Consider the following 26,900-nt stretch of genomic DNA (forward strand, 5'->3'; position numbering starts at 1 on the left):
TTTTCATGAATAATATGTACATGTTTTACTATATTATATATTTCCTAAAATTTGTCTATCCTTTTCTGCACAAAACTTGATTCATGTATTTTCCCCTTTTTTAGAATCGTGCATTTCTGCTTATGAGTGCTTTCTTACAAAAAACATTACTATGTGCAATGTAAAAAAATTAAAAAATAAAATAGAGAACATTATTCATTACCATTGTATGGGAGTTTACATTTATCGGATTCGAAAAAAACAATTATTTATAGGAATTTTCTATTTAACTGAAACAGAGAAAAATGTTGTAATTGGACCGGAATTATATACATATGTTGTATAACATAATTTACAACGTTAGTTTTAATTGATTTATATTTTTACTTTATTTTATTACTTTTGAATGCGTATTCCCTTTTTTCATTCTTTATCTTATTTAATATGCTTAATTTGTGCCACTTGGGGCATGAAATATAGACAAGATAAAAAATATTTTAAATACGAAATGTTTTAAAGAATTAAAATTAGTTTTTGTTTTAGAGAATTTACTTTTTTTTTATCAATTTTAACATGCTGTAAATTGTGTTTTATTTTGGGAAAAATACATGTTGAAAAATGAAAATACAACACATGTGTGTCCCAACAAAAATATATCTAGGCATATGCATATACATATGATTAACATTATATGCATTTTAAAAAATTTACATAAGAAAATTATTCAATGAAATGTTTCCAAAATATGTATGTAAATTTATAATTTTAATAAATATTTACAACATATATATTATGCATTAATAAAAATTCACAATTTTACAATGTTGCACACAAACATAATAAAAGTATTATTTTTTTTATTTGCTGACTCTTTATTTTAATGCATTGTATTAAAATGGAATTAACTATATCACATAGCATATAATAACGCCTTATACTAATGGCATTTCTGTCGATAGCTACCTTTATATTTAAATGAAAAGCGATTGTGTGGCACATATTATTTTAATATAATTATTATAATATATGCATGTATTATATTAAGGAATATCATGGTTGTTCTTTCCTTTCTTTTGTCTAAAGAAATACAAATAATTTTTAATAATTAAAAAAACATTTTCATATAACCTATTATTGGCATCATATTATATGTGTACTGCCTTTTTTTACGCGTAAATTAGTAAAATTATTTCCTTATACGAGGAGAAAAGATGTACTTATTTCTTTTCATTAAAAAAATTGTCAAAAATAACCGAACAAAAAAAGGTGTTTACAATTTATGTGGAACACACATGTAATAAATACTAAAGTTGAATAACTTGAACATCACGAAGTATGTTATAATTTAATTTGAAATGTTTTAATGATATTGTGTACTTGTTAATCAAATGCTTATGAGACAGGTATATTGAGTTTTTTTATTTTAATTAGTTAATTTATACATTATTTTATTCTTTTTAGTTTAAACGATTTAAATTAATTTATATAACCTCGATTTGTTGTTTACATGTTTTTCACTCTACAAACAGTTGGTGAAAATTACATAAAATATTTTTATCGCTTACTATATTTTTATTATATTTTTTCAAAACTGTACTTAAAAAACATTTAAGTTATAACAAACCATTTGCATATGGTTTTAGCCAAAATATATTAAAGTAATTTTAAATAAAAATAATGTGATAATAAAATAGGAAAAAATATAGATACATATGTAGGCACGGAAAAGTATAGAAAATACTCATTTTATAATAGCATGCATTACATATATTTTTAATTGATTAATCGTAGAAAATTACGTTTTTTATATTTTATTATATTTATTTTTTGTTTAACCATATAGAATTAAAACTGTGTTTAAATTTTGTATTATGAATATTTTGAATTTTGAAAAAAAAACTACAAGTATATGTTTCATATTCTTTGATTGTTATATAAGTCAACTTTTTTTTACCGTTTTGCACAAATTTATTGTGTAAATTAAAAAGAAAGGATATAAAATGAATTTCCTTTTTTTTTATTTCTTTATCAATTTCTCTAACATATCTTTAATTTTTCCTATAAAAATATAAAAGATATCAAAAATAAAAGCATACATTTATCTATTTAAGAGTATTGCAATGCTTGCATCCATCTCCATAATCTTATAACATGCAGAGATAAGACAGAATGAAAAAAAAAAAACGTTTGCCAAGATTTAATAACCCTTGGGAAAACGTGAAAAGCCTAAAAACTTGCGATGTTGATCTGGTATTTTCCTATGATTTGAGCAAAGGTGTTAATAATAAGTTTGTTTCATTTGCTCTTAATTTATTATCAGTTAGTAAAAAATATGATTTAATATTTATAAGTTATGATCAGTATATCCACATATACGAATTAAATAAACTTATAGATAATAGTAAATGTTGTCGAAATGAACATTTTAAGAGTGAAAAATCGAAGAGTATTAATAGTTTTATAAAATATGGAATAGAAAAAGGTAATAAGTCTTTTAGGAATTTGAATAAGCTTATATATGCTTATGACGATGTTAAAAAAAGTTTAGATTTAAATGAATGTTGTATTCCTTATCCTTCAATAATATTATCTCCATATATGAATTCCAAAGGATATGTTAATATAAAATGTGAAGAAAACAAGAATTATGATAAAAGCTTATTAATATCAGTTGGATGGTCCGAAGATACGAATGTTTATTATATTGACAAAATTGCCGAATGCATAAATATTAAAAATAATATAAAATATTTATTAGAAAAAGATGTATATGATATGGCACGATTTGAAAAAAACGATTTAAATATTAATGAGAAATACCACCTCAATATGGGTAATAGCTATTTTCAAAATTTTACTGATCCATATCATTTTTTAAAAAAAATAAAAATCGACGAAGATAATTTTATATTAAATTTATTATATAATAATGATGATAGCAAAAGTAATACCAACAACATTTGTAATGGTTATGATGATGCCTTTGAGTTGTCCTCAAGTTTGAATAATTTTGATTATTTAAAAAACGCTGAAAAACAGAAAAGAAATTGGCGTTTATATAAGTTGGCAATTAAAGGTAAGAAGAAAAGAACAACAAAAAAAGCACACATCAAATTAAATCAAATAAAGCAGTTAGATAAAAACTCAGATACTGCTAGCATTGATTTTGAAAATGCTCGACAAAATTCGAATGATAAAAAAAATAAACTGGGTATCTTAAACTTTTATAATACTGCAAAAAAAAAAAATGGAATATGTGTACACAAAAAACGAATCAATAAAATCACTAAAATTGAAAACCGAATATTTAATAAAAAGGTGTCTCTTAATATAAGCCTATATAGAAGGAATTATAAATATATTTCACAAAATGAAGAAAATATGAAAAATGGCATTTATATGAGTAATATAACTGATTCAATAGATATAAATTCTTACAATGGGAGGAAAAAAGGAAAAGAAAAGCAAAGCAAACAAACAAAATTTCGAGTGAGTGACATTTATAGTAGTCTTGAAAGTGCTGAAGAAGAGGCAGAAGAAGATGACGAAGAGCCATATAAAAAAGGAAATCGAAATTCAAAAAATTTAAAAAAAACATATGTAAAATTTAAAAAATTAAATCAAAATTACGATTTAAAGAATGATGAATCAGATATAGAAGAAATTACATTTTATAAAAAATATCATGGTGATACTTATGTGGGGTATAATTTGAGAAATAATTTACACATAGATGAAAAAAACAGTTACATAAACGCAATTAGAAAGGAAGATGAATTTTTTAATGAATATATAAAGTCTTCTGATGACGAAGATGAATATGATAGTAATTACAACAGTGCCACGATAAGCAGTGCTTATGGAAAAAAAACAAAAAACAAAGAAAACGATAGTAACATTGAAAATGTAAATAGAGTAGCACAAATGAAAAGGCGAGAAATGCAGGAAAATATCAACAAATTAAAAATTATAGATAAGAATGTGAAGGGGTATAGAGAAAATATAAAGAGATTAGATAAAATAAAAGAAAGCAGAAAAAAAATTGTTAATTTTTGGAAGTTATATATAAAAAAAGAATACTACAATGCATATAGTAAAAAGTTAGAATCGTTTTTAGATCCATGTACTAAAATAAAATATCATAATATATGGAATCAATTTGATATATTTTCATTTGATTTATTTAATTTAGGATATTATGATCAGATATTAAAATCTTCTTATTTATTTGTCGAACCAGATATTGTATTTAATAACAAACATTGTTGTAAATCTGATACATCAACTTGGGCGATTTCTTTTAATTTTTCTAAAAATTTATTAGCAATTGGTTCAAATACACATAATATAAATATATACAATTTAAATAACTTTTACTATTTTAGAAAGAGGTACAACTATGATGAAGCAACCAAATTTTTTAAAAGCACTTTTATCGACAAAAAATTTGAAACAAGTAATTTATTTGGAAACGGCTCTAAATGTTTATTAGAAACTTGTAATATAAGTGATGAAAATGTTTTTTTTAAAAAAGGTAGAAAAAGCCGAATCGACGTGAAGATATTGGAAAATAGAAATAAAGGAAATAATAGTAAATGCCATGACCTTGACGATGTAGACAACATTTGGATTAATTTAAATGCAGAAAATTATAATAAAAGTATGAAAAAAATATGTGAAGATAGTTACGATCGTGAAGAAGAATCAATATTTGATAGGAAATATGATGACATTTTCGAAAAAAACGGAATAGATAATCTATTAAAAATAAGAGAGAAAAAAAAACAAAATAGGAATAACTTTAACAGTGATAATGAAAGTGTAATGGAAAGGCAACATGAAATGAAACTTTGTATAAACGAAATAAACACGAGTACACTTTACAAAAATAGCTATATGCCGGTAAACTTATTAATACTATTTAATAGAAGGAGAGAAGTTTTGAAAAATAGTTTATTAACAATATCATTTAATTTTCCTAGAGATTCAATTATGCTTTTTTTAAAAGAAACAAATTTAGGGGATGAAATTTGTAAAATAAAATGTAAAAGAAAATATAATATTAAAAGTATAATAAAAAGTATGAGGAATTTATATAGTAAAAAGCATGAATCCAACGAATGGAATAACTTAAAATTATTTAGCAACCATACTGTAGTAAATAATAATTATTACTATTTAAAAAATTGGTATATTAAATATTTACGTAACAATGTTATATTAACAATAAATAAAAAGTATTTCTTAATGCAGCATAAGAAAAATACAAAAAAATTTGGTTGTGGAAAAAAGTGTAGTAGTATAAAGAGAGATATAAATAAATATCTATTTAGTGATGAGCATATAAATAAATATTTTAATACTATCTATCGATCTCCAAAAAAATGTTTTAATTTTATGGAAAAAGAAAATAAGTGTATTATAACTGAGTGTTTTGATAAGAGAGATGAAAAGTGCTGGAAATTTTGCAAGTGCTTAAAATGTGATAAAAACAAAAAATTGCTTCTATATACTAATATATATAGCTACAAATACGCAAACGAAGTGTTGAAAAGTATATGCACAAAATTTAGAAAGTTTATTAAAGAAAGACATGATTTTAATTTTCTATATACAAATAAACTATGTTCCAATTTAAATGATATATTTATAGTTTTGGATAAGAATCAGGCAAAAGAAGACATATATAACTATGCACATGTATCTCAAAAATATATTAATAATCTAAAAACAGTTATAAGTAATATACATACGCATTCTATAGTGGGAACCTGCTCAAATTGTAAACAGCAAAGCTCAATCGTGAAAACATTTGCAAAAGAAAGCATCGAACCCCACGAATCTGAATTATATGCCAAAAAAATTTTAATAATTTGTGAATTACGTGATCATAATAGTAATATATTAGACAAAGTATTATTAACAAATGAAACAATAGAAGAAAACGTTGATTTTTTTTCTGCTTCATTTTCTGGGAGTGAGGATGATGATCCAAGCAATAATGATACCTTTCCATTCCATTTACATAAAAAAAACAAACATCGCAGTAATACAAATAATAATGGAAATAACGATAATTCGAATGATGAATACAATGAAAGAAGAGAAAATTTCACAAAAAAAAAAAAGAAAAAAAAAAAGAGTTTTAAAAGAGGAATTGGAAATAAAAGACATTTAAGTGGTATTCTAAATCAAACTATTAAAATGGAAATATTTGAATTAATTAAACACAAACCTAAAATAATACTAAAAAATAATAAAAATAAATTACGAAAACATAAATTTGCAAATATTATTAATAATAATTCTTCGATTAGTTCAGAATCAGATTCGAAAGGAAGTAGTTCATCACAACATAGTGTGCAAATTAATGATAATGCAGAATATTTGAGCTATCATACATTTAGAATGAATAACAATTTGGATAGTTTTGAAAATACAGATATATTGAACGATATAATCAGTAACAATAGCGATCGCTATGAGAATACAAATGATCATGATCTTAACACAAGTCAAACAATAAATATAAATGTAATTAGCGGAACTCGTAGATTGTTCAGAGGGGAATATAATTATGGATTTTCTAATAACGAGGAAATGCTTGCTCGAGCATTAAATAATTTTCGAATTCTTAGAACTGGACTTTTTAATAATTCTAGAAATGATTCTACTAGTAATTCCAATGACAATAATTTAGGATCAAATGTGGTAAATCAAAATACTCATCGAATTGTTAGAGAATCGCCAAATAATTCCCAAGGGAATTCAATAGGTGGTGCTAACGAAAATAACGATTCTAATAGTGCTTATATCTTCACCAATTGGAATACTCCTCATTTAAATATTTTCCCTAATATGTCTATGTATGAATATTTAAATAATGTGAGTCCATCAGCCAATGCATCCAATTTAAACGCAAGGACCACAAATGACAATAATGAAAGTGAAAACAACATACATGCTGAAAATGATAACATAGCAATGAATGCATATACAACTCCAAATGTAAATAATAATTTGAATTCCACTGAGCAGAGCAATGCATATGTGAGAGGGAACTATGGTGATGAATTAAATGACAATAATTATGCTTATAATAATAATATAAATTATGATGTAAATACAAATAATATGAATATTCGAAATAATCTTTCAAATGACATTTCTAATCTTGTGCAATTAAATAATAGTAACGAGTTGGTTTTTCTTAATGTTGTATATAATAACGGTTCGGATAACGGAGTTGAAAATACTGATAGATTCCCCATTTTTCATTTAACTAATGCATATTTAAATACAAATGTTATGAACAACGCTGAAAGGAATACGATAAATCATTCTGTTCATGAAAATAATACAGATATAAACTCCGGCAATAATGCTGTTGGTAATTTTGTAGGAAATATGGATGATAATGCTGAGGATTATGCTGAAAACTCAAATAATAATTTGGAGGGTAATGCTACAAATGATTCAAGAAATAACACAGGTAATAATATAAGACGAAGTGCAGGAACTTTATGGGGGAGTTTATTGAACAGAGTAAACGCAAATATGAACAGCCAAATAGCAAGACCGAACCTACTTAGTCTTAATAATGTAAAAAATTTAATAATAATGGAAAGTTTAAATCGTTTAAAAAATAAAGTCAAAAAAATAAATGAATTAAACAAAAAGTTTAGTGAAGTTCCATTTAAATTAACTCATATTACTGAATTAAAAAAATATGATGTAAAAATTAAATATGTATATACCCTATCAAAAAGTGCAGATGAAATCTTTATGAATTATAATCATATGAATAATTCAGATTTACAGTACAATTTTGTTATTATATGTGAAGGGGTTCAAGAAAAATATATAAATAAGCATGCTTTTGTAAAAAATAAAAAGAAAAATGAAAATTATCAAATGGAACAAACAATTAAAAAAAATATAATTCAAGTAAATGATATAAACAGTTATTTTAATAGTTTAGATAAATTACATGAAGCTAATGAAGAAGACAATAATGTCAGCCCCTTTATGAAATCCGAAGGGGATTATGAAAACTCAATAAATAGTAGCATGCTCCGTGTTATGAATTCAGATAGTTTTCAAAATGATGAAAATAATATTTTTAGAAGTAATGAAAAGAGTTATAAAACTGAGGAAAATTACAAAGACTGTATTAGTGCCGATTTGCTTGATGGTGTAAATGATAGTAATAATATGGGAGATTATTCGAAGAAGTTTGATGAATTAGGGAACGATGATGAGCTAAAAATGGAGAGAGATCAAAATGATGCTTATACATACACATATGATAAATCAGATGAATCATCTTATTATTCCTTTTCAAGTAGTACGGAAAGTGATTTTAGCAATATCGAAGAAGCATCATGTGATGAGTGCCCTGAATGTGAGGAGCAGTCATATTTATTTTATAATCATAGAAGTAATGTAATAAAATTTAAATCTGCCTATAAATTTATAAAAGGTAAATACTCTATTTTATTTACAAATAATTTCAATGTAGACATAAAAAGTAACAAAAATGGAGATATTAGAAAATATTATTTAAAGCAAAATCGTTCCGAAAAAAAAAGGATCAACCCTCAAAAAAAAAATAATAAAGAAGCGAAAATTGTGGCTTTGCATATGAAGGATTTTGATTACAATTCAGGTGATACTTCAAAGGAAGGTGAAATAAAGAGTGAAACTATTAGATGCAATGAAAATAGCGAATATAGCGATGAGTATAATGGCGATGATGAAGTCATGGTAGATTCAAAATGGATACACAAAACTTTATTGCAAGAAAATTATTATAAGTGCAAAGAAGAAAAAAGCGATGAAAAGAAAACGAAGGAAGAAAAAAGTAATAAACAAATTAAGGAAGTTTTCGAAAAAATTAACAGCGGTAGAACAAAGAAAATAAATGAATATATGAATGACAAGGAAAATGATATAAATGATTGGATCAAAAACAAACTAAAAGTGGAAAAAATAAAACGGTATTACAATTGCAATGTGAGTTCGCTGATTCAATATAAATCAAAAGAAATAGCAAAATACTTATTTGATGAAAAAAATATAAAATATTTTGAAAAGTTTTTTACTTGTACATTATTAAAAAATAATTTTCGCGACAAAATAAAAAACAATTTAGATAATGAAGAAAAAAATTTAGAAAATGAAATTATATCGACCTACTCAAATGTTAGTTTTTATACATCTGATTGGTATGATATATTTTATAAATTTATTTTTGAAACATCACCTCGATTTTGTGAAAAAATTATTAAGCATCATCAACATAATATACCTTGTGTAAAATTTTCTCCTGATGATCGATTTCTTTTGTCTTGTTCTGTTGATAAATCTATTGTTTTATGGAATATATTTAATACAAAAAATGAGCGTTTAGAAAAAAACTATAACATATATGATCATATTTTTCCATCACTACGACATGAGCATAGTTATTGCAAAAATAATGAGTTTGAATATAATACTAAAATTGGTGGATTAAAAGAAAAGGATATAGGAATAGAAAAGAATTGTGATTATCTTTCAGGATATAAAAATTGTCCAAATGTGTTATCAAATATATTTGTAAAAATGAGAACCATGAAGAAAAAAATCATCTTTGAAAAGCCTTTTCATAAAACAAAAATGTATAAATTTAAAAAAGAAACAGAACTTATTGATAAAATTAAATCAAGTAACATTGTGTGTAAACAAAATTTAAGGAATATGGGATGGGTGGGTGATTTTGTTATAAAAAAAAATATTCCTAAATTTGATTTTTTAAGTGAGTTGTTTCAAGAATTTTCACAATTCGAAGTAACATCGTCTTATAATTATTCTATTTATTGCCAATGTGCTTATAAAGCAATTAATAACTTTTTACCCCTATTTGAAAAATATTCTATTTTCCAATTATTTAGAAGCTCATTTTTGAGTATAAGAAAAAAATCCATCTCAGGCGAATACGCACAGCAAGAAGAATCCGCTACTCCATGGATGAAAAATCAAAATAATCAAACAACGGATTTAGAAAAGAATATCATAAAATATTTGTATAAAATTGGGATGAAAAGACAAAAATTTTTCTTAGATGGTAATACAAAAAATGTAATAAATATATTGGTAGGAAAAAATATAAATAATAAATATTCAAAGAAAAAATTAAAAAGAATATATAAAGCAATGAAATACATCGCCAAAAATTTATTAAAGCCATATATTTTAGTCAATCCCCCACGAAATAGTAATTCTTATAATAAAGAAAAAATAGTAGAGCTAAAGGAGGGAAATTTAAAATGTAATTCATGTATTTTGACGGATTATGAGCTGGAGTATTCAACTAACGATGGGCAAAGGTCTTATAAAAATTTAAAAGGCGAAACAAAATATGATTATAATTTTTATACTTATATTAAAAAGAAAATGCGGAAAAAAAAATTGGAGCATAAAAATATGCAAAAAAATGAAGTAGACGATTTTAGTTATCTATGTGAACAAGAGCCAAAAGATAAATTAGAATCAGTTCATTCTTCAACTTCATTTGATGAAGGAATGGAAGAATTTCTTGAAATTGATGATAGTGTGAATTCGGAAAATTATAATAATAATATTAATGGGCGTGATAACCGTTTCGATACTAATAGGGTGAATAAAATGGAAGAAGAAAAGGAGAAAACGAAGAAAAAAAAAAGCGACACGCAAACAAGAAAAACGGATGAAGATTTAGATACAGACTATATAAAAAGAATTCAATTTGAAAAATCTTTAATTTATAAGCATATATGTAGAATAAAAAATGATACAAGTATGCGATTTTTATCGAAAGAAACAAAAAAAATAAAAAATGCATATGACATTAATTTTTCGAAATGGAAAACAATATTAGAAAAATTAATGAATCAATATAGTGATATGAAAATTTTTAGACATATATATAATCATATAAAACAAAAGATTATCAGAAAAAATGTGAAAAAATATTTATTAACGAAACAAAACATATATTTTAATTTCCATATAACTAGAAATTATAAAGATTCAAAAATTCTGAACGAACTATTGACCAATTATTCTACATATTTTTATGATGGAATTGAAAGTAGAGATAAAGATAGTAATGAAGAAAAATACATTGATGTTAAAAATATGAATAAACATTTTTATTCTTATTTAAAATTAAAAAGAAATTTAAATAATGATACAAATAAATGTGTAATTTATTCATCGGATGAAGATAAAAATTGTTCTAATCAAATAAATGAAAAATCGAAGTTTAAAAAGTTGGATTATAACAGGGATATATCATCAAATTCACAAAATTTATGTTATACTATTATATTAAAAAACAATTTAGAAAATTTCCATAATGTAATAAATAACATTGTTAATATTTCAAATAGAAACAAAATAATAAATCACCATAAATATTTTCGGTTAAACTGGGTTTTCAATTGCGATAATTATACTTATATAAAAAGAGAAATCGAAAAAATGAAAAACAAAAAAAAACCCAGCAGTGAAGTTGATGATGATAATAATAAGAAGTGGTACAAAAAGGGAGAAATTTTTGAAGCATTTTTCAAAGATTTCGATAAATTAGATGTAAGATATTCCCAAAATGAAGTACCTAATGAAGATGATACATCTTTGGAAGCAAATTTTAATTATTCTAAAAAGGTAAAATCTGAAATGAAAAAGGGAAAATTGAAAAAAAAGACAAATAATGATATAGAGGGCGCACTTAAAGAAAGGGCAAAATATAATATATGCTATTTAAGTTCAAAAAACGAAAATTATAAACTTAACTATTTCTACAATTTAAATGTTTTACAAAGCTTGTATAAGCATTGTGGGAACGGTCTAATTGTTGTGAATATGCAATATTACAAAGGAATGAAAAGAGAAGAAGAAAAAAATAATAATATTACAAAACAAAATTCTGAAAGCATAAATAATATACGTGGTGAAAATTTAGTATTCGATGTTGATATATTTGTTTGCAAGGAAAAAATTGATGATAAAATTGAACTAGAACATATAAGAGGGAAGAAAAAATCCAAAATATTTAAAACGATTATTTTTATTATAAAGGTTAATTTAGACGCTTTGAAGAAATATGTGATGAAAAAAATTATTTTCGAACATAAATTTATTAACAATAAATTTTATATTAATGTAAAAGTTATGAAAATATTTTATTTGACAGCATTACGAAATTGGAATTTAAGAAATAAAAAGTGCAAAAATTTATTACACAACGCAAAGGTTATGAAAAACAATATATTAAAATCGCATTTATCAAAAGAAGAATATATATTTTTTATATATTTAACGAAAAATTTATTTAACAATAAATATAAATGCTCACTGACAAAAAGATTGGTATATAAAAATGTTGTAAAGATTATTCACTTCATTTTCAACGCAAAGTCTATCAACATAACAAAAAATATAATTAAAAGTCCGATCTTTAAACTTTCCAATATTGATGATACATCTATATTGAGTAACGATATTTTTAGTTCTACATTTAAACTATTTTTCTCCTTGCTACCCCCGAAAAAAAAATATATACTTATATTAAACATTTCAATGCTACGGTTTTTATATTCTCATATTAATGATTCTGTCGAAAGGACAGGGGAAAAAACCCAAAATTATTATTATAGAAATGATACATGCCATTGCAAAATGGATGGAAAAGAAAAAATACAGACAATAATAAATAAAGAAGAAAAGAAACAACTAAATAATTATTTAGTATTATCAGCTGATAAAAATAAATTATATTTATTAAAAATGCACTTTACAAAATTAACTAATTCCTTTTTTACTACAAAATTTGTACCAATAGTTGTTCAACGTATACCACAAGAATATAAAATATTAGGATCCTTTAAATCATCACGTATCAGTTTATTAAAAATAATTTATGAAAAATCATGTATCATCTTAGCTAATCAATATAGTAATATGATAATTATTTATTTTGTCAAAAAGTGTATATATACTAAAACGTACTTTTTGATACCTTATTATACTATCCCCTTATACACTGAAAAAATAGCTAGGGTTGCTATTCCGGTAAGAAATATTAACAAGAGTGTGAAAAATTCATGAAAAATATAAAATGGGATATAATTCACATTTATTTCATTGCCCACGTTTATATAAGTGTATAATTTTTTTATATATTTATTACTACTTTTTCAGGGTTTTAATAGGAACATTATATATGGAAACACCAAACAATTTTTAAATAACATAAACTATAACTTCAAAAACATATTGATAGGAAACGAAAAAGATACTAATGAGGAGAAAAATTTTTATATTGCTGGGCTTGATGTTGTATATGTAAAGGGTGGTGAAAATGATTTTATGATAAACATATATGCAATTTTGCTAAGCAATATTATGTTTTGTTACAAATTAAACTTTAGCTATTACTAGCCGCTGTAAGCTAAGTATATGCATTTAGCTTTACACACCGCTATTATTTATATATCTCTGTAATATCAATTATTTGTATCATTATCATTTATTATTTATTTAGTGTATTTGGATATTCATTTTTTATTTATATGATTATTTATTTAATTTTTTTTTGGTCTAATGTTTATTTATTATCTTTATCAAAACAAAGGTCATTATATGTTTATATATTTGTATGATTTTGTTTCCTGTGAATACATATGTTATATGCATCCATTTATTTGAAATTAATTTATATATATAACCTATTAAAATATATTTTTTATAGAAAATTAATCACTCCGTGATATATTTTTAAAAATATATTATAATTCTATGGCCATTCTTTGTAGAAAGGCATGTTGCATGAAATGCTATTCAATTATTAATTTATATATTTTTAAAATAATTTTTTTTTAATAAATAATAGAAATTTAATTAATTAGAGAAAAGATATTATCAAATTTGATAATTTAAAAAATAAATAGTTAAATGGATATATACATATATACAAATTTAATATATTAAAAGGTTGTGTATTGTATAAATGCGAAAAATGAATAATTCTATAAATTGAAAAATGGGGAATACTAATTATATGTATTCAAAAACAATTTTTTTAATTTTTATTTACTAAAAAAGAAAGAAAAACAGTGATAATATGTGGATGTGAAAATTAAAAAGAAAAAAGGCATAGCATTTTATTACATTTGTTAAAAAAATGCATTTAGCATTCATATAATGGTATTATTGTTACAATCTGCATATGTAAAATTGCAGCAACTTTTTTATTGCCACTAATGCTTAAGTGAATTATTTTCCAATCGAAGCTCAAAATTCATTTATTCATGATTATTATACATATGAGATTGTATTTTCCATATTTCATTTCTTTTTCAAAATTTGTTGTAAAGACATCCTGAACGTAATTTGTTTCCAAACTTGTTTAGTCTATCTTTTAACATTCCTTTTGATGCTAATATGAAAGATAAAAATATAGGGTTGGTTTTAAAAGGCCTTGATGTAAATTCAGGGTGAAATTGAACACCTACATAGAAATCTAAATGTTTAATTTCACAAACTTCCATTCGAACACTATCAGAATCTTTTGCTACAAAACTTAAACCCACTGCTTCTAATAATGGGACATATTTAGGATTAATTTCAAATCTGTGTCGATGTCTTTCATAAATATATGTTGCTTCATCGTAAGATTTATATATTAATGAATCTTTGTCAATAATTTGTGATTTTTTTACACCGAGTCGCATAGTACCACCTTTTTTATCATCCCCTTTAAATTCATCCATAGAAATTATAACATTGTTATTATCAATTTCTTCTATGCTTTTATAATAATCTGTTATGCCCATTAACTTAATCTTTTCTTGTAATTTATCATCTGCTAATTTATTAGGGATGTTATCTATATATTTTTGAGTTGGCATTCCGTTGTAATAGCAATCTATATGTTTTTCATCATTACTTTCTCTTTTATATCCATGTTCATTGCCTGAAGTAGATTGTGCTTCGTCTATATCCTCAAACTCTTCTGAACTTGCACATTTATTCAAAAATTGTCTAGTTACATCTATTACTGATGTTTGCATACCTAAGCATATGCCTAAATATGGTACATTATTTAATCGACAATATTGTGAAGAAAGGTATTTTCCTTCTATGCCACGTGTACCAAATCCACCTGGCACTAATACGCCATCAACGGATCTTAATGTATTCCATGCATTATCATATTTAACTTTCCTTTTTTTATCATAATCATCATCAGTTGTAGTTTCATCTACAAATGTATGTTTTGGACTCGAGTCATTATCATTATCTAAGCATATATCATATTGATATTTAGTCAGTTTTTTTTTTAAGTCTATTGTTTTTTTTTTCTTTTTCTTTTTTAATGACAAATGGCTACTATTAATATATTTAATAACTAATTTATAACCACACTCTATGCACGCATGCACTAATGCTGAAATTATAGAAAGATATGTATCATTCGATGCTGTATATTTTCCTACAATTCCAATATTTACAATTTCCTTAGATGATTCATATCTATCTGATAATTGTTTCCATGTATTAAATGAATATGGAGCAATATAAAATCTATTTTTTAAAACAATATGTTCTAGATTTAATTTTTTTAAAACATTTGTACAAAAATTTTGTTGATCTAATATTAAAGGTACTTTATATACATTAGATGTATCATGTAATGATATAACATGCTCCTTTTTTACTTGTGAAAATAAAGAAATTTTTTGTTTAGCTTCCTCATTTAATGGTTGTTCGCACCTACAAAATATAAAATCTGGCTTTAACCCTGCTTCTCTTAAAATTTTAACACTATGTTGTGTTGGTTTTGTTTTTTGTTCTTTGAGATTGCCGGTTATAGGCACATGTGATAAATGACATAAGCATACATCATCACTTCTTAAATTATTTATTAATTGTTGTAATGCTTCTAAATATACAGCTGATTCAATATCACCTACCGTTCCTCCCACTTCTATTAAACAAATACAAGGTATTTGATCAATATCTGTTATATTATATTCTTTTATCATTTTTTTAATATTTTCATCAATAACATCTTTTATCCATTTTTGTATTGCATCTGTTACATGGGGTACTACTTGGACAGTCTTTCCTAAATATTCTCCTTTTCTTTCTTTTTTTATTACTTGTTCATATACTTTTCCTGATGTTATATTATTTTTATAAGTCAATTTTATATTTAAAAATCTTTCATAATTTCCTAAATCTAAATCAACTTCTCCACCATCTTCTAATACATATACTTCTCCATGCTCGTATGGAGACATTGTTCCAGCGTCGATATTTAAGTATGGATCAATTTTAATTGTCGTTAACAATGTATTCTTTGTCAGTAGTAATACCCCCAAACTGCTCATAGCAGTTCCTTTTCCTAGCCCACTCATATTTCCTCCAGTCACGATGATATATTTGGTTATAGGATTTTGAGTCTCCATAGTTTCCACTTGATTGAAAATCTATATGAGATAGATGGGACTGATATGTATATATATATAGGAAGTTATTAGCACAATAATATAAGCACGGTGATGATGTTGTAGGTGCATATGTTTGATAAACAAATGATGGATAGCAAACTATGATACTAATACAATTAAAAATATTCAAAATGTGGCACTTGCCTTGATAGGTATCTTCTTTATCAAATAAATCTTCAAAATTGTATATATTAATAAGGTATGATATATGTATGTATTTAAAATTTTGATATTCAGCTATAAATAAAGATATATATAACCCTATTTCATAAGACGAATAAAAATATTAATTCAAAGATAATAAAAAATAAAATCAAAGTCAGTAGAATTTATTATTTGGAATAATAATAAGAATATGTTGTGTATATTTATCGAATATGCATTTAGATTAAAAGTACTAAAAAAAATTCGCAAATGTTATGTTAAAAATTTGCAAAATGCTGCATTTAGGATACCCATAAACATATACGGGTATTCATGCATGGGCATATACCGAGAAATACGATATTGCACCTAAGCATAAAAGATATATAATTATGCTAATTTTATTTCTCACTTGTCTTCATAAAAAATGTTAAATATATACATTACAGTTTTATTATATATATATTTCTTTTATTTTACATTCTTGAAAAATTTTGAAGTAAAATATATGCACGTACACTTTTTAATGATAAAAACAAACTCTCATATTGGATACTGCATTTTTTTTCTTAAAAATTTTCAATCTTCTTTCTTAAATTTAAATACAAACATTGCTTGCTTTATTCGTGGATTTTGCCTGATTTGCTTTTTTTCGTTTTTTTTATTTTAAAAAAATTCTATTATAGTTATTTTTAAGCTTATAATGTGTAAGTATATTTATTTTGCAAAATGATGTTTAAAAAATATATACTAATTTATGCCTAATTGAGCGCGTGTCTTTTTTATAAGCCCGTATATATATGCATATGGTAGTTATAATAATAGTAGTATATATATGCATATATTTAAGACAAAATCATATATCATATGGTAATTGGCATCGGCACAATTCTAATTCATAATAACAAACGATTTATACATAAATATGCATATAGCTATATACACATATATATATATTTCTTGAATTACGAAATGATGAAGATTAAATTAATTAATTAAAATATGAATATAGTATAACTGGTATACAATTTACAAAATTACGATAAATAAATTATAAAAAAAGAAAAACGAAAATGAATTAAATGCAGCAATATGATATATTAAAAAATAAAATATTTTGTATTTACATAGTTGTATAATATTCAGCAAAGGAATTAAACACCAATAATTAATACTTATCGAGTATGCATATAGAATGTTTTAATTAAAAAAAGGTTATAATAACACTGCATTAAATATATTCCATGTAATAATAAATATATGGTATAATTTAATGATTTTATCAAATATGTTTTTTAAAATATTATAAGCTTTTCACATTATTTTTATATATATTTTTTTAATTTTTTTGTAAATTAAAATGAAAACATTATGTTTCCTTTCAGTATGCAAATTAATTATGTGATTTTGATGTCGTTTTAATTCACAAATTAAAAATGTATTCATAAATGGGATTAAATATATAATAAATTTATAATATATTGTTGAAAAATTAAATAATGTTTTTTAGGTTTGCTGCCTCACTAAATTATATAAAAAGTCTTAAATACAAGTACGAAAATGTTACTTATTTTTATTATCCATATAAAATATAAATGGGCGAATATTCATATAATTCCTATTGCTCTATTTATTATTTTTTTATATGTAAATAGTGAATAAAAATTGCTAAAAATACTAATTATATATAATGGAAGCGCTTTAAAAATATATAGATATGCGAACAATTAATAATTTCGTAAGAAATAAAACAAGCACAAAAAAATATAATACGGGTATATTTATAATCATAACGTTATGCCCCATTTTACATATAGGAATTTTCGAATATTATTTGTAATTATGCTATATACCCTTGTAATGTATAATTTTTATAAGTGTATAAATATTCTATACATATATTATGTATTTTTATTAAGTTCCCTATGAAACCTTTCTACTATATTGTTTTTTTTTTCCACATAATTTACTATTAATAGTTTCAAAAAAATTATTTTTTTATGAGAAAATTGCTATACTCTATTGTTTTATTTTTTATTCAAATATAATGAGGAAATATATGTTGTGAAAAATATTTTAATTATTTATATTTTTGATGGTATAGGAGGCATATATTTACAATATATATATCAGTTTTTATGTTGTATATAGCACAATTATTGTAAAATAAATTTAAATGTAAAGGAGGTGAAAAAATATAATAAATTAAAATGAAAAGTTTGTTATCACACATTATATTTTTATATGCTTGCTTCCCCCACAAAATCTTGAATTAAATTAATCCTTTAGCTTTTTCATGGAGAGGAATATTAATAATTTTATTGAGAATGAATGTAAGAGCATTTTTATAAATCTATTGTGTTGTGAATTGTATATATAGGTTAACTAATTTTTTGAGTTTATTTCAAAAAATAAATAAGATGGTGATCTAATTCATGAGATTTTTCATGTATAACAAGATGACAACATTCTGGTATAATTATCATTTTCACATTTTTTGAATATTCCTTTTTTTGTTCTAAAAATTTCTGGGTATATATATAGGATGTTAAGGCATCATTTTTTCTGCAAATTCATATGTATATGCGCGTATGAATGTATAAAGCAAACTTTATCATACTATTAACAAATTGTATATACTTTTGTAAGAAGGTATAATACAAAATGTAAATAAAAATAATTGAATGCTATAAATAACTGGACGTGAAAGAATATATTTCTCACAACAGTATATAAAATTGGTGTATGGGTAATACTGTTTATCAAGTTAATATATAATATTAAAAACTTTTGGGGGTATATAAAAATATGTGTATGTGATTTTACCCATATATGAAAAGGACATCGGCATTTGTTTTGAACAACGAAAAATAATACTTCTTAGAATTTTGTAATTTAATTCCTATCAATACCTTTAAAAATGTCTCCATGAATTTTTCATGCTATATTAAAAAAAAGAAAAAATACACACATATATATATAAATGCAGACAAATGATAATGTAATAAAAAGGAATTTGCCCCCCAAAAAAAAATAAACAAATAAAAAAATAATAAAATGTGTTACATTCTGTTTAAGGATTTCATATTGTTTTGCGGCTTCTTCGAAATTCTTCTCGAAATTGTAATATTCTTTCTAGCATATATATTTAAAATTGATGAATTAAAAAGTTATATATATAATTAGGTAATAAAGAATAAGGGAAAATTTTCTATATATTATAAAAAGTAATTTCTAATAACTTTAACTGTGTCCTCAGAAATGACCGAGCGACTATATCGTTTTGCTAATTTTAGACAAAGACGTATGTTATATTTTAATAAAAAACTGAAAATAAGAAAATTAATATATGTAGTAATTTTTTGTTTGTTCTTCATTTTTTAATTGTATGCTTAAAGAACATAAACACAAATAGCATGAAAAAAAATATATGATTACACCAAAAATCGATATCTAGGTTTAGCCATTCCAGCAGCACTAATAAGGCAAAATTTGCCTATGTTTATTTTATTATCCTTAGACAAATGCGCTAATGAAAATTGAAATAAAATGAAATGAGCACAATAATAATATTGGATAAATTCATATATGCACAACCAATATATAGCTCCCTTTTATATTTTAAAGATATTTACTAGCTATAATGCATCCCATAGAAAAGCCAATAACTATAAATTTTTCGTTTAAAAGACTTTTTGTTTTTAAAACATCGTAAATTTGTTCCGTGTATAGCTTTTCAGTGTATTTGTTTGGATTTCCAAACAAGCTACTATTCCCATGGCCATAAAAATCTATATAAGAAGTTAAGGAGAAAAAGACAAAAAAGAGTATGAACATATGCATGCATATAAATGTTTTTTCATAGGTATCTGCTCAAAACATTTATAATATTTAACCTATGGATATAAATTGATAGTCAAGATCAAATAATGTTTTGAATATATTTGCAAATTGATGAGTTCCTCCATTTAATCCATGTAAAAGGAGTACAATAGCCTTTTGATTATTAGACTGATTATTATTTTCATTTAATGCAGTTTCATTATTTAATGTTTTATTTTTTTGAATTAAATTGTTAGAATAAACTGCATATGTAATTCCCTTTGAGCATGTAACATATTCATTCAATATTTCATTTGAGGAAAGCATTGCATAATTTTATTATTATTTTTTAATATAAAAAATTTAATATATTTATCGTCTTATAGTCACATATATAAGTAAACTCATTGACAGACAGATATGTATACTAAAGCTTATATATATTGATAATTTTATTTAGTGATATATATGTATTGCCAGAAAAATTATTAGTTGTTTAGATCTTTATTTAATAAAATATTTGTTTCGATTCTTTGATTATAATTTTAAAGAAAACATATATTTTTTCCATTTTGTAGTGGGTAATATTATTACATATACTATAATGTATATACACACTTAATTTATAAATGTTGGAAAATTGAAGGAAGTATTTTGTTTTGTGTTTTTCATATAATAAGAAAATGTTTTTTCGATATTTTTAAGCACTTTATGATGAATTATAAAATATAGAAATATTACACTATTCAATTTATTATTTTCAATATATTAAAAATATATGAAATGATATTAAAATAAGTGATAAAGGTGATCATAATACAATTTCCCCATATGCTTAATGAATAAAGCATATATAATCCTTTCAAATAATTTAAACAATATATTATGTTTTTGCAATTGCATTATTTTTTTAAAAGAAATATATAGGATGTAAAAAATTAACACAATATATTTCATTTGATGGAATAAATCGTTCCTTAAGAAATAACAAAAAGGGTATTATTAATTTTTGTAGACCATTCCATTTTTTAAGGCCTCTCATTTGTCTATTTTTTTATAAGGTATTTTTCATACTTATTAGTTGCCCATTTTTTAACATTTCTTCTGGATAAAAACTAGCTATTTTACAAAAAAACTACATAGCATAAAATTTAAATGTGTATATTTTTACTAGGAACATATAATATAGTAGTAAACCCAAAACAGTTTTTAAAATACTAATATTACCAAAATATATATATATATATATATATTTACGATTTTTACTTATTTTTTATGAGCATAAATAAGTATTGTTTAACCCTGGAGGCTCTCATTATATATTTTTATTTTAAAATATTAAATTATAGATTAAAAAAATACAATGTAATAATAATTAAGTAAATAAAGGAATCCTATATTGTTATATTCCTTTACATTTTAATGCTATTTCGTTGACAAAAATATTGTATATCCTTGGTACAAAACTACTATTCAAAAATATATATTGGGAAAATTATGATATATGTATAAAATAATATTATAGTAAAAATTTCCAATTTTGCAACATATGTGGTATAAACATTGTGAACTATAGAAAAAATAAAAATATAAAAAAGAAAAGTTCATATATTCGTTTTAAAAGGGAAAAAAGGTGTGCCTCAATCGTAAATCACATTATACACGGGGTGGAATTAATCGACCTCTATAGATATATATTTACTATAATAAATAAATATAAGTGAATATAAACAAAGGGAAGAAAAAAAATATTATATAATATTCAAATAATATAAAAACAATCTTCAATCATTTTTACATATTAAAAGATAAGAAATTAATTATGCATGTATTAATGAAAACAATAAGTAGAAAAATGAACAGTAATTAGCAGTATACATTTTAAGAAGAAAATATATTTATTTATAATATATGTAAAAAAGAAGAAAGAAAAAGGAAGCCAAGTTATTTATATAAAAAATGGGTAATTATGTTAATATAATAAAGAATAGTGAAATACTCAAAAAAATTTGTTAAATATCATATGAATACATTATATAATATATATTACCATGAGAATTTATAAATATATATACATTTATATTTAAAGCCAAGACGAAATTATTCCTTTTACATTCATACGGTGGTTAAAGGAATAAAGAGCATAAGCTATATTTACAAAGGGAATCTATATATATAGTATACACACTTTTTTAAGTATACCTTTTTAATTTATTTTTTATCTTATAAGCGAATAATGAAAATGGGGGGAGGAAATAAGGTTGGATTATACAAAGGGAATGACATTGCGACGTTGGAGAAACAATATGAGCATTCCTTGGAACATAATATACAGGAATTAATAGTTTATTTTGGGATGAAATTAAAAAAAGAAAAGAAAAGAATGGATGAACTGTTTAAATGGGCATTATATGAAAACATTTTAAAGGCAGCAATGGAATTAAATCTATGTGAATATATAGATATTTATTATAATAAACTAAAGGAGAAATTTAGTATGCTAAATGGTAAAAAGTTAAATATGCTTAAAGGAATGATTTATGAAATAAAAGATAAAAAAAAAGAAGCCTTAGACATATATAAGCACTATTTAAACAAATTTCCATGTGATGTTACTATAAGAGCAAGAATTATAAGTCTAAAAAAATCAGAAGAAAAAAATACAAATAAAATTATACAATTATTAAATGACAATTTAAAAGAATTTCCAGTGGATATAGAATCGTGGCATGAATTAGGAGAAATTTATTTATCTGAATGTTTATACAACTATTCCATATATTGCTTTGAAGAAATATTATTACATAAGCCTACCAATTTATATTATATATTAACATGTGCGGAAATACATTATACAATTAACCAGTTTGAGATGAGTAGTAAATATTTTTGTTTAGCAATTAAATTACAAAGTAATAATTTACGAGGCTTGTGGGGTGTAGTTATGGTTAATGTAGCTCGTTATTCACAAAAGGGGCAGAAAATATCAAATGATAATGTTGATATAATATTAACTCGTCGATGTTTAGATAGATTGGATAATTTATACAATAAAATGAAAATCAATTTTATTTATAAAAGTACAATTATAAATTATCTGAATGAATTAAAAGATATTTTTAAATAATTCAAAATTTTCCTAAAAGAGTTATAATTTTTTTTAAGTTACAAATTATGCGTTTTTCACTGAATATATTACTACTGCTAGAAAGCGCATTTATATTCTATATGTTTGCACTTAGCTTTATATTATCCTTAATTTTTTTACATCGTTCAATTTTTAGTTTTTAATTGATGTAACTCTTTTCAACCTATTTGTATATTTACATTTTTTTATAAGCATACATGTGCATATATTTATTAGCTTATAAGTGCTTATTTTTTAGTACTCAAGCTAATAATTTTTTATGAATTTACTAATATTTGGGATTAATATTTAAGCATGTGCAAATGTGTCATGAGACCACTAAGCTTTCACTTCTTTTATCATTTCCGTTATTCATCATTTACATATTTTTATGCTTCTACACATATTTTTTATGTACCTCAATACACATTTACTGTGTCTATATCCTATATATTTGCATGTAGATATACCCCATACATGCTCATATGCATAAACAGAATAACCCTCTAACTTAAATATTTGAAAAAATAAAATAATTTATCACCAATTCCAAATTATGTAATAAAAAATGTATATAACATGTAATACTTAAACATATAAGCAGATCATCTTTTTGTTAAATTACGGGAAAAGGCAGTTTTATGTCTAAAATACTTTATTATTTCTGATCCTTATATGTATATTTTTTTATTTTATTAATATGTTAATAAATTTCAAACATTGAATATTTAAATATTACTTTTTAGTTTTAAATAATTATAAAAAATATAAAGAAAAGAAAAAAATGATATAAATAGTTATAACTTAAAAATCAAAACATATATAAAATGCATATAGCATAAAAATAAAATGCAAAAAATTAAACTATAACAAAAATATAAAGTGTATGGATGTAAAGACTATCCATAAATAAAAGTTTTATTAACAACATATTTTAATAAGAAAATAAAAATATAATGATAAAATAGCAAAAATGCAAAGCTATGGAAAAAAACAAAATAATAATTTCAATAATACATACATATGGAAGTATTGTTATTATTATATTTTGTTGTGCAACTTTTGTCTATCTAAGCAATTTATTGGTTCAAATAATTTATATTTACTTATTTAAAAATAACATTAAAAAAATAATAATCTAAAAATGTGTAAAATTACTCATTTGCATTGTTTTAACAATTCATTCTTTATTATCATGAGATGGCATTTTTTCCCACGAGATAGATTTTTCTGCTTGATAATTGTTTTTGTCAGTTTTTTTATTTTTTTTACTATCAATCATATTTTTCAAATGGTTATAAAGGTGCATAACGTCTCTCTGATCAAGTTTTTGGATTGAATCAATAAGTTTGTCATATGAATAATGATGCTTGTCTTTTACTTTAACAAATGTTTTCATATATATATACGTAAACATGCCCATAAAAACTTGACAATCAGCCCTGTCTGTAAAACCTCCATGCCCTGGGATGACATTTCCAAAATCTTTGATTTTTAATGCGCGTTTAAAACCAGATGCAAAAAAACCACCAAATGGTGCTAGAAATGCCGCAAAGAAACTTAATATTAATCCATGTATAACCATCTCGGTATAATAGATTTTACTAATGGGTAAATATGCGGTTAATTCATCTGATAAATAGTATATTTTTTGATCAAAAATCGAATTCGGATTACAATCCGATTTAAATAACGAATAGAATGGTATAAAAGAGATTGAATTTTGAGAACAAATAAAAAATTTATAATTTTGTAACAAATATGACATTCCCACACCCCATAAAATTGTTATAATAGATGATCCTACAAAGCCTTCAACTGTTTTCTTAGGCGAAAGTTTTATCAATTTTGTTCTTCCAAATAATATACCAAATATGTAAGCAAATATATCATTTATAACAACTGAGCTAACAGGTATGAAAAACCAAATTAATCCTGAATAAATATTTGCAATGTGCATTAATGATTGTGCAACTACAAATAAGGATGTTACAAATATCATACCTATTTGTGAAAATTGATATTTTAATGAAAACTTTCTTAAAGATAAAACAAACCAAATAAACCCCACAAAGGCTAATATAAACATATTGATTGGATGATATCTTAATAAATATTTATATATTCGAAACTGATGTTTAAATTTTGGTATTATCCAGGGTATTCCGAATGTTAATATTGTTAAAAAAAACCAATACCATCTTATGAAAAATAATTGGGGTAGTTTTTTATCTTTATTTTCTATACTTTTTGAATATATTATTTCTTTATATATTAAAGTGATTGCTATTAAAACAAGAAGTGATAAATATATATGCCCCAATAATACTGTAAGCATACCACAAACACATAGTATTACAGACCAATAGGATCTTACTCGAAATGTTTCGAGTTTCGACGCTAATTCGTCGGCAGCCTCTTCATTATTATTCACTAGTTTATGTTTATTTCCATGAGATGTTGTACTTTGCCCTTTTAACTTACCATTTCCATAAAATCTTACATTTCGCATTTCTTTTATATATTTAATATATTTATTTTCTTTTCGCTTTTTACATTCATTTTTCTGATCATTCCTTTGTTCGAGCTTGCTATTATTATTGCTACTGCTTCCATTAGTTTCGTCACTAGTCTCCTTTTCATTAATATTAAGTTTATCATTGTTGATTATGTTTTTTTTTAAGTCTTCGATATTTTCACCTTCAACATTTTTATTTCCTAACTCACTTTTTGCTTTAACGCCATTTTGCTCGTCGCCTTGTTTACTAAAATCGATCATATTCTGCTTTTCATTATTTTCTTTATTATCGTTTGATGATACATTGGGGCAACCATTATTCTGTTTATCACTTGCATTACGCTCTCCCATTGCTCCTTCGATTATATGTTTTCATTAACCATTTTATTATTATAATGCATTCCTTTACATAACTGGAATTAATTTTTTGACAAACATATATTAAGTTGTATGCAATTGAGGCAAATGTTATGAATAAAGGTATGAGTTTGCATATTCATATGTGTGTGTACAAGTAATACGATTATTACTTAAGCTTCAACAAATTTTGCAAATATCTTCAAAAAATTCATAATTACTTTTTAAATTCTAAGTTTATGTTTTTTTCACTTAAAAATAAATGTAAAAATGTTCTTATTTGAATGTTCACATTCAGAATATTTTACATTTTTAAAGATTTGCATACTAAAAATAAAATAATAAATGATATAAAACATAAAAAATTAAACAAAATGTAACATAAAAAAATTGTAAATAATATTTATAACAT

The 26,900-nt window shown here is 23.5% G+C and overlaps 5 protein-coding genes across 5 annotated transcripts; 2 read left to right on the top strand and 3 right to left on the bottom strand.

The window, feature by feature from the left end:
* Positions 1-2,148: 2,148 nt before the first annotated feature.
* On the top strand, positions 2,149-13,446 carry PCHAS_1033000 (WD repeat-containing protein, putative; the record flags this gene model as incomplete). Its single annotated transcript, XM_016798443.1, has 2 exons — positions 2,149-13,077; positions 13,207-13,446. 2 exons carry the CDS (start codon positions 2,149-2,151, stop codon positions 13,444-13,446), a joined length of 11,169 nt encoding a protein of 3,722 aa, XP_016655649.1.
* A 917-nt stretch (positions 13,447-14,363) lies between these two features.
* PCHAS_1033100 (CTP synthase, putative) lies at positions 14,364-16,478 on the bottom strand (the record flags this gene model as incomplete). Its single annotated transcript, XM_735027.2, has 1 exon — positions 14,364-16,478. One exon carries the CDS (start codon positions 16,476-16,478, stop codon positions 14,364-14,366), a length of 2,115 nt encoding a protein of 704 aa, XP_740120.2.
* Positions 16,479-19,063: 2,585 nt separating this feature from the next.
* PCHAS_1033200 (alpha/beta hydrolase, putative) lies at positions 19,064-20,813 on the bottom strand (the record flags this gene model as incomplete). Its single annotated transcript, XM_016798445.1, has 7 exons — positions 19,064-19,229; positions 19,491-19,606; positions 19,731-19,799; positions 19,907-19,991; positions 20,103-20,193; positions 20,300-20,455; positions 20,561-20,813. The coding sequence occupies 7 exons, from the start codon at positions 20,811-20,813 to the stop codon at positions 19,064-19,066; spliced, it is 936 nt and encodes a 311-aa protein (XP_016655650.1).
* A 1,909-nt stretch (positions 20,814-22,722) lies between these two features.
* On the top strand, positions 22,723-23,613 carry PCHAS_1033300 (ER membrane protein complex subunit 2, putative; the record flags this gene model as incomplete). Its single annotated transcript, XM_734500.2, has 1 exon — positions 22,723-23,613. One exon carries the CDS (start codon positions 22,723-22,725, stop codon positions 23,611-23,613), a length of 891 nt encoding a protein of 296 aa, XP_739593.2.
* Positions 23,614-24,793: 1,180 nt separating this feature from the next.
* On the bottom strand, positions 24,794-26,482 carry PCHAS_1033400 (cytidine diphosphate-diacylglycerol synthase, putative; the record flags this gene model as incomplete). Its single annotated transcript, XM_734087.2, has 1 exon — positions 24,794-26,482. One exon carries the CDS (start codon positions 26,480-26,482, stop codon positions 24,794-24,796), a length of 1,689 nt encoding a protein of 562 aa, XP_739180.2.
* Between the last annotated feature and the right edge of the window lie 418 nt (positions 26,483-26,900).

Source organism: Plasmodium chabaudi (genome assembly GCF_900002335.3).
Source record: "Plasmodium chabaudi chabaudi strain AS genome assembly, chromosome: 10".
Taxonomy (NCBI): domain Eukaryota; phylum Apicomplexa; class Aconoidasida; order Haemosporida; family Plasmodiidae; genus Plasmodium; species Plasmodium chabaudi.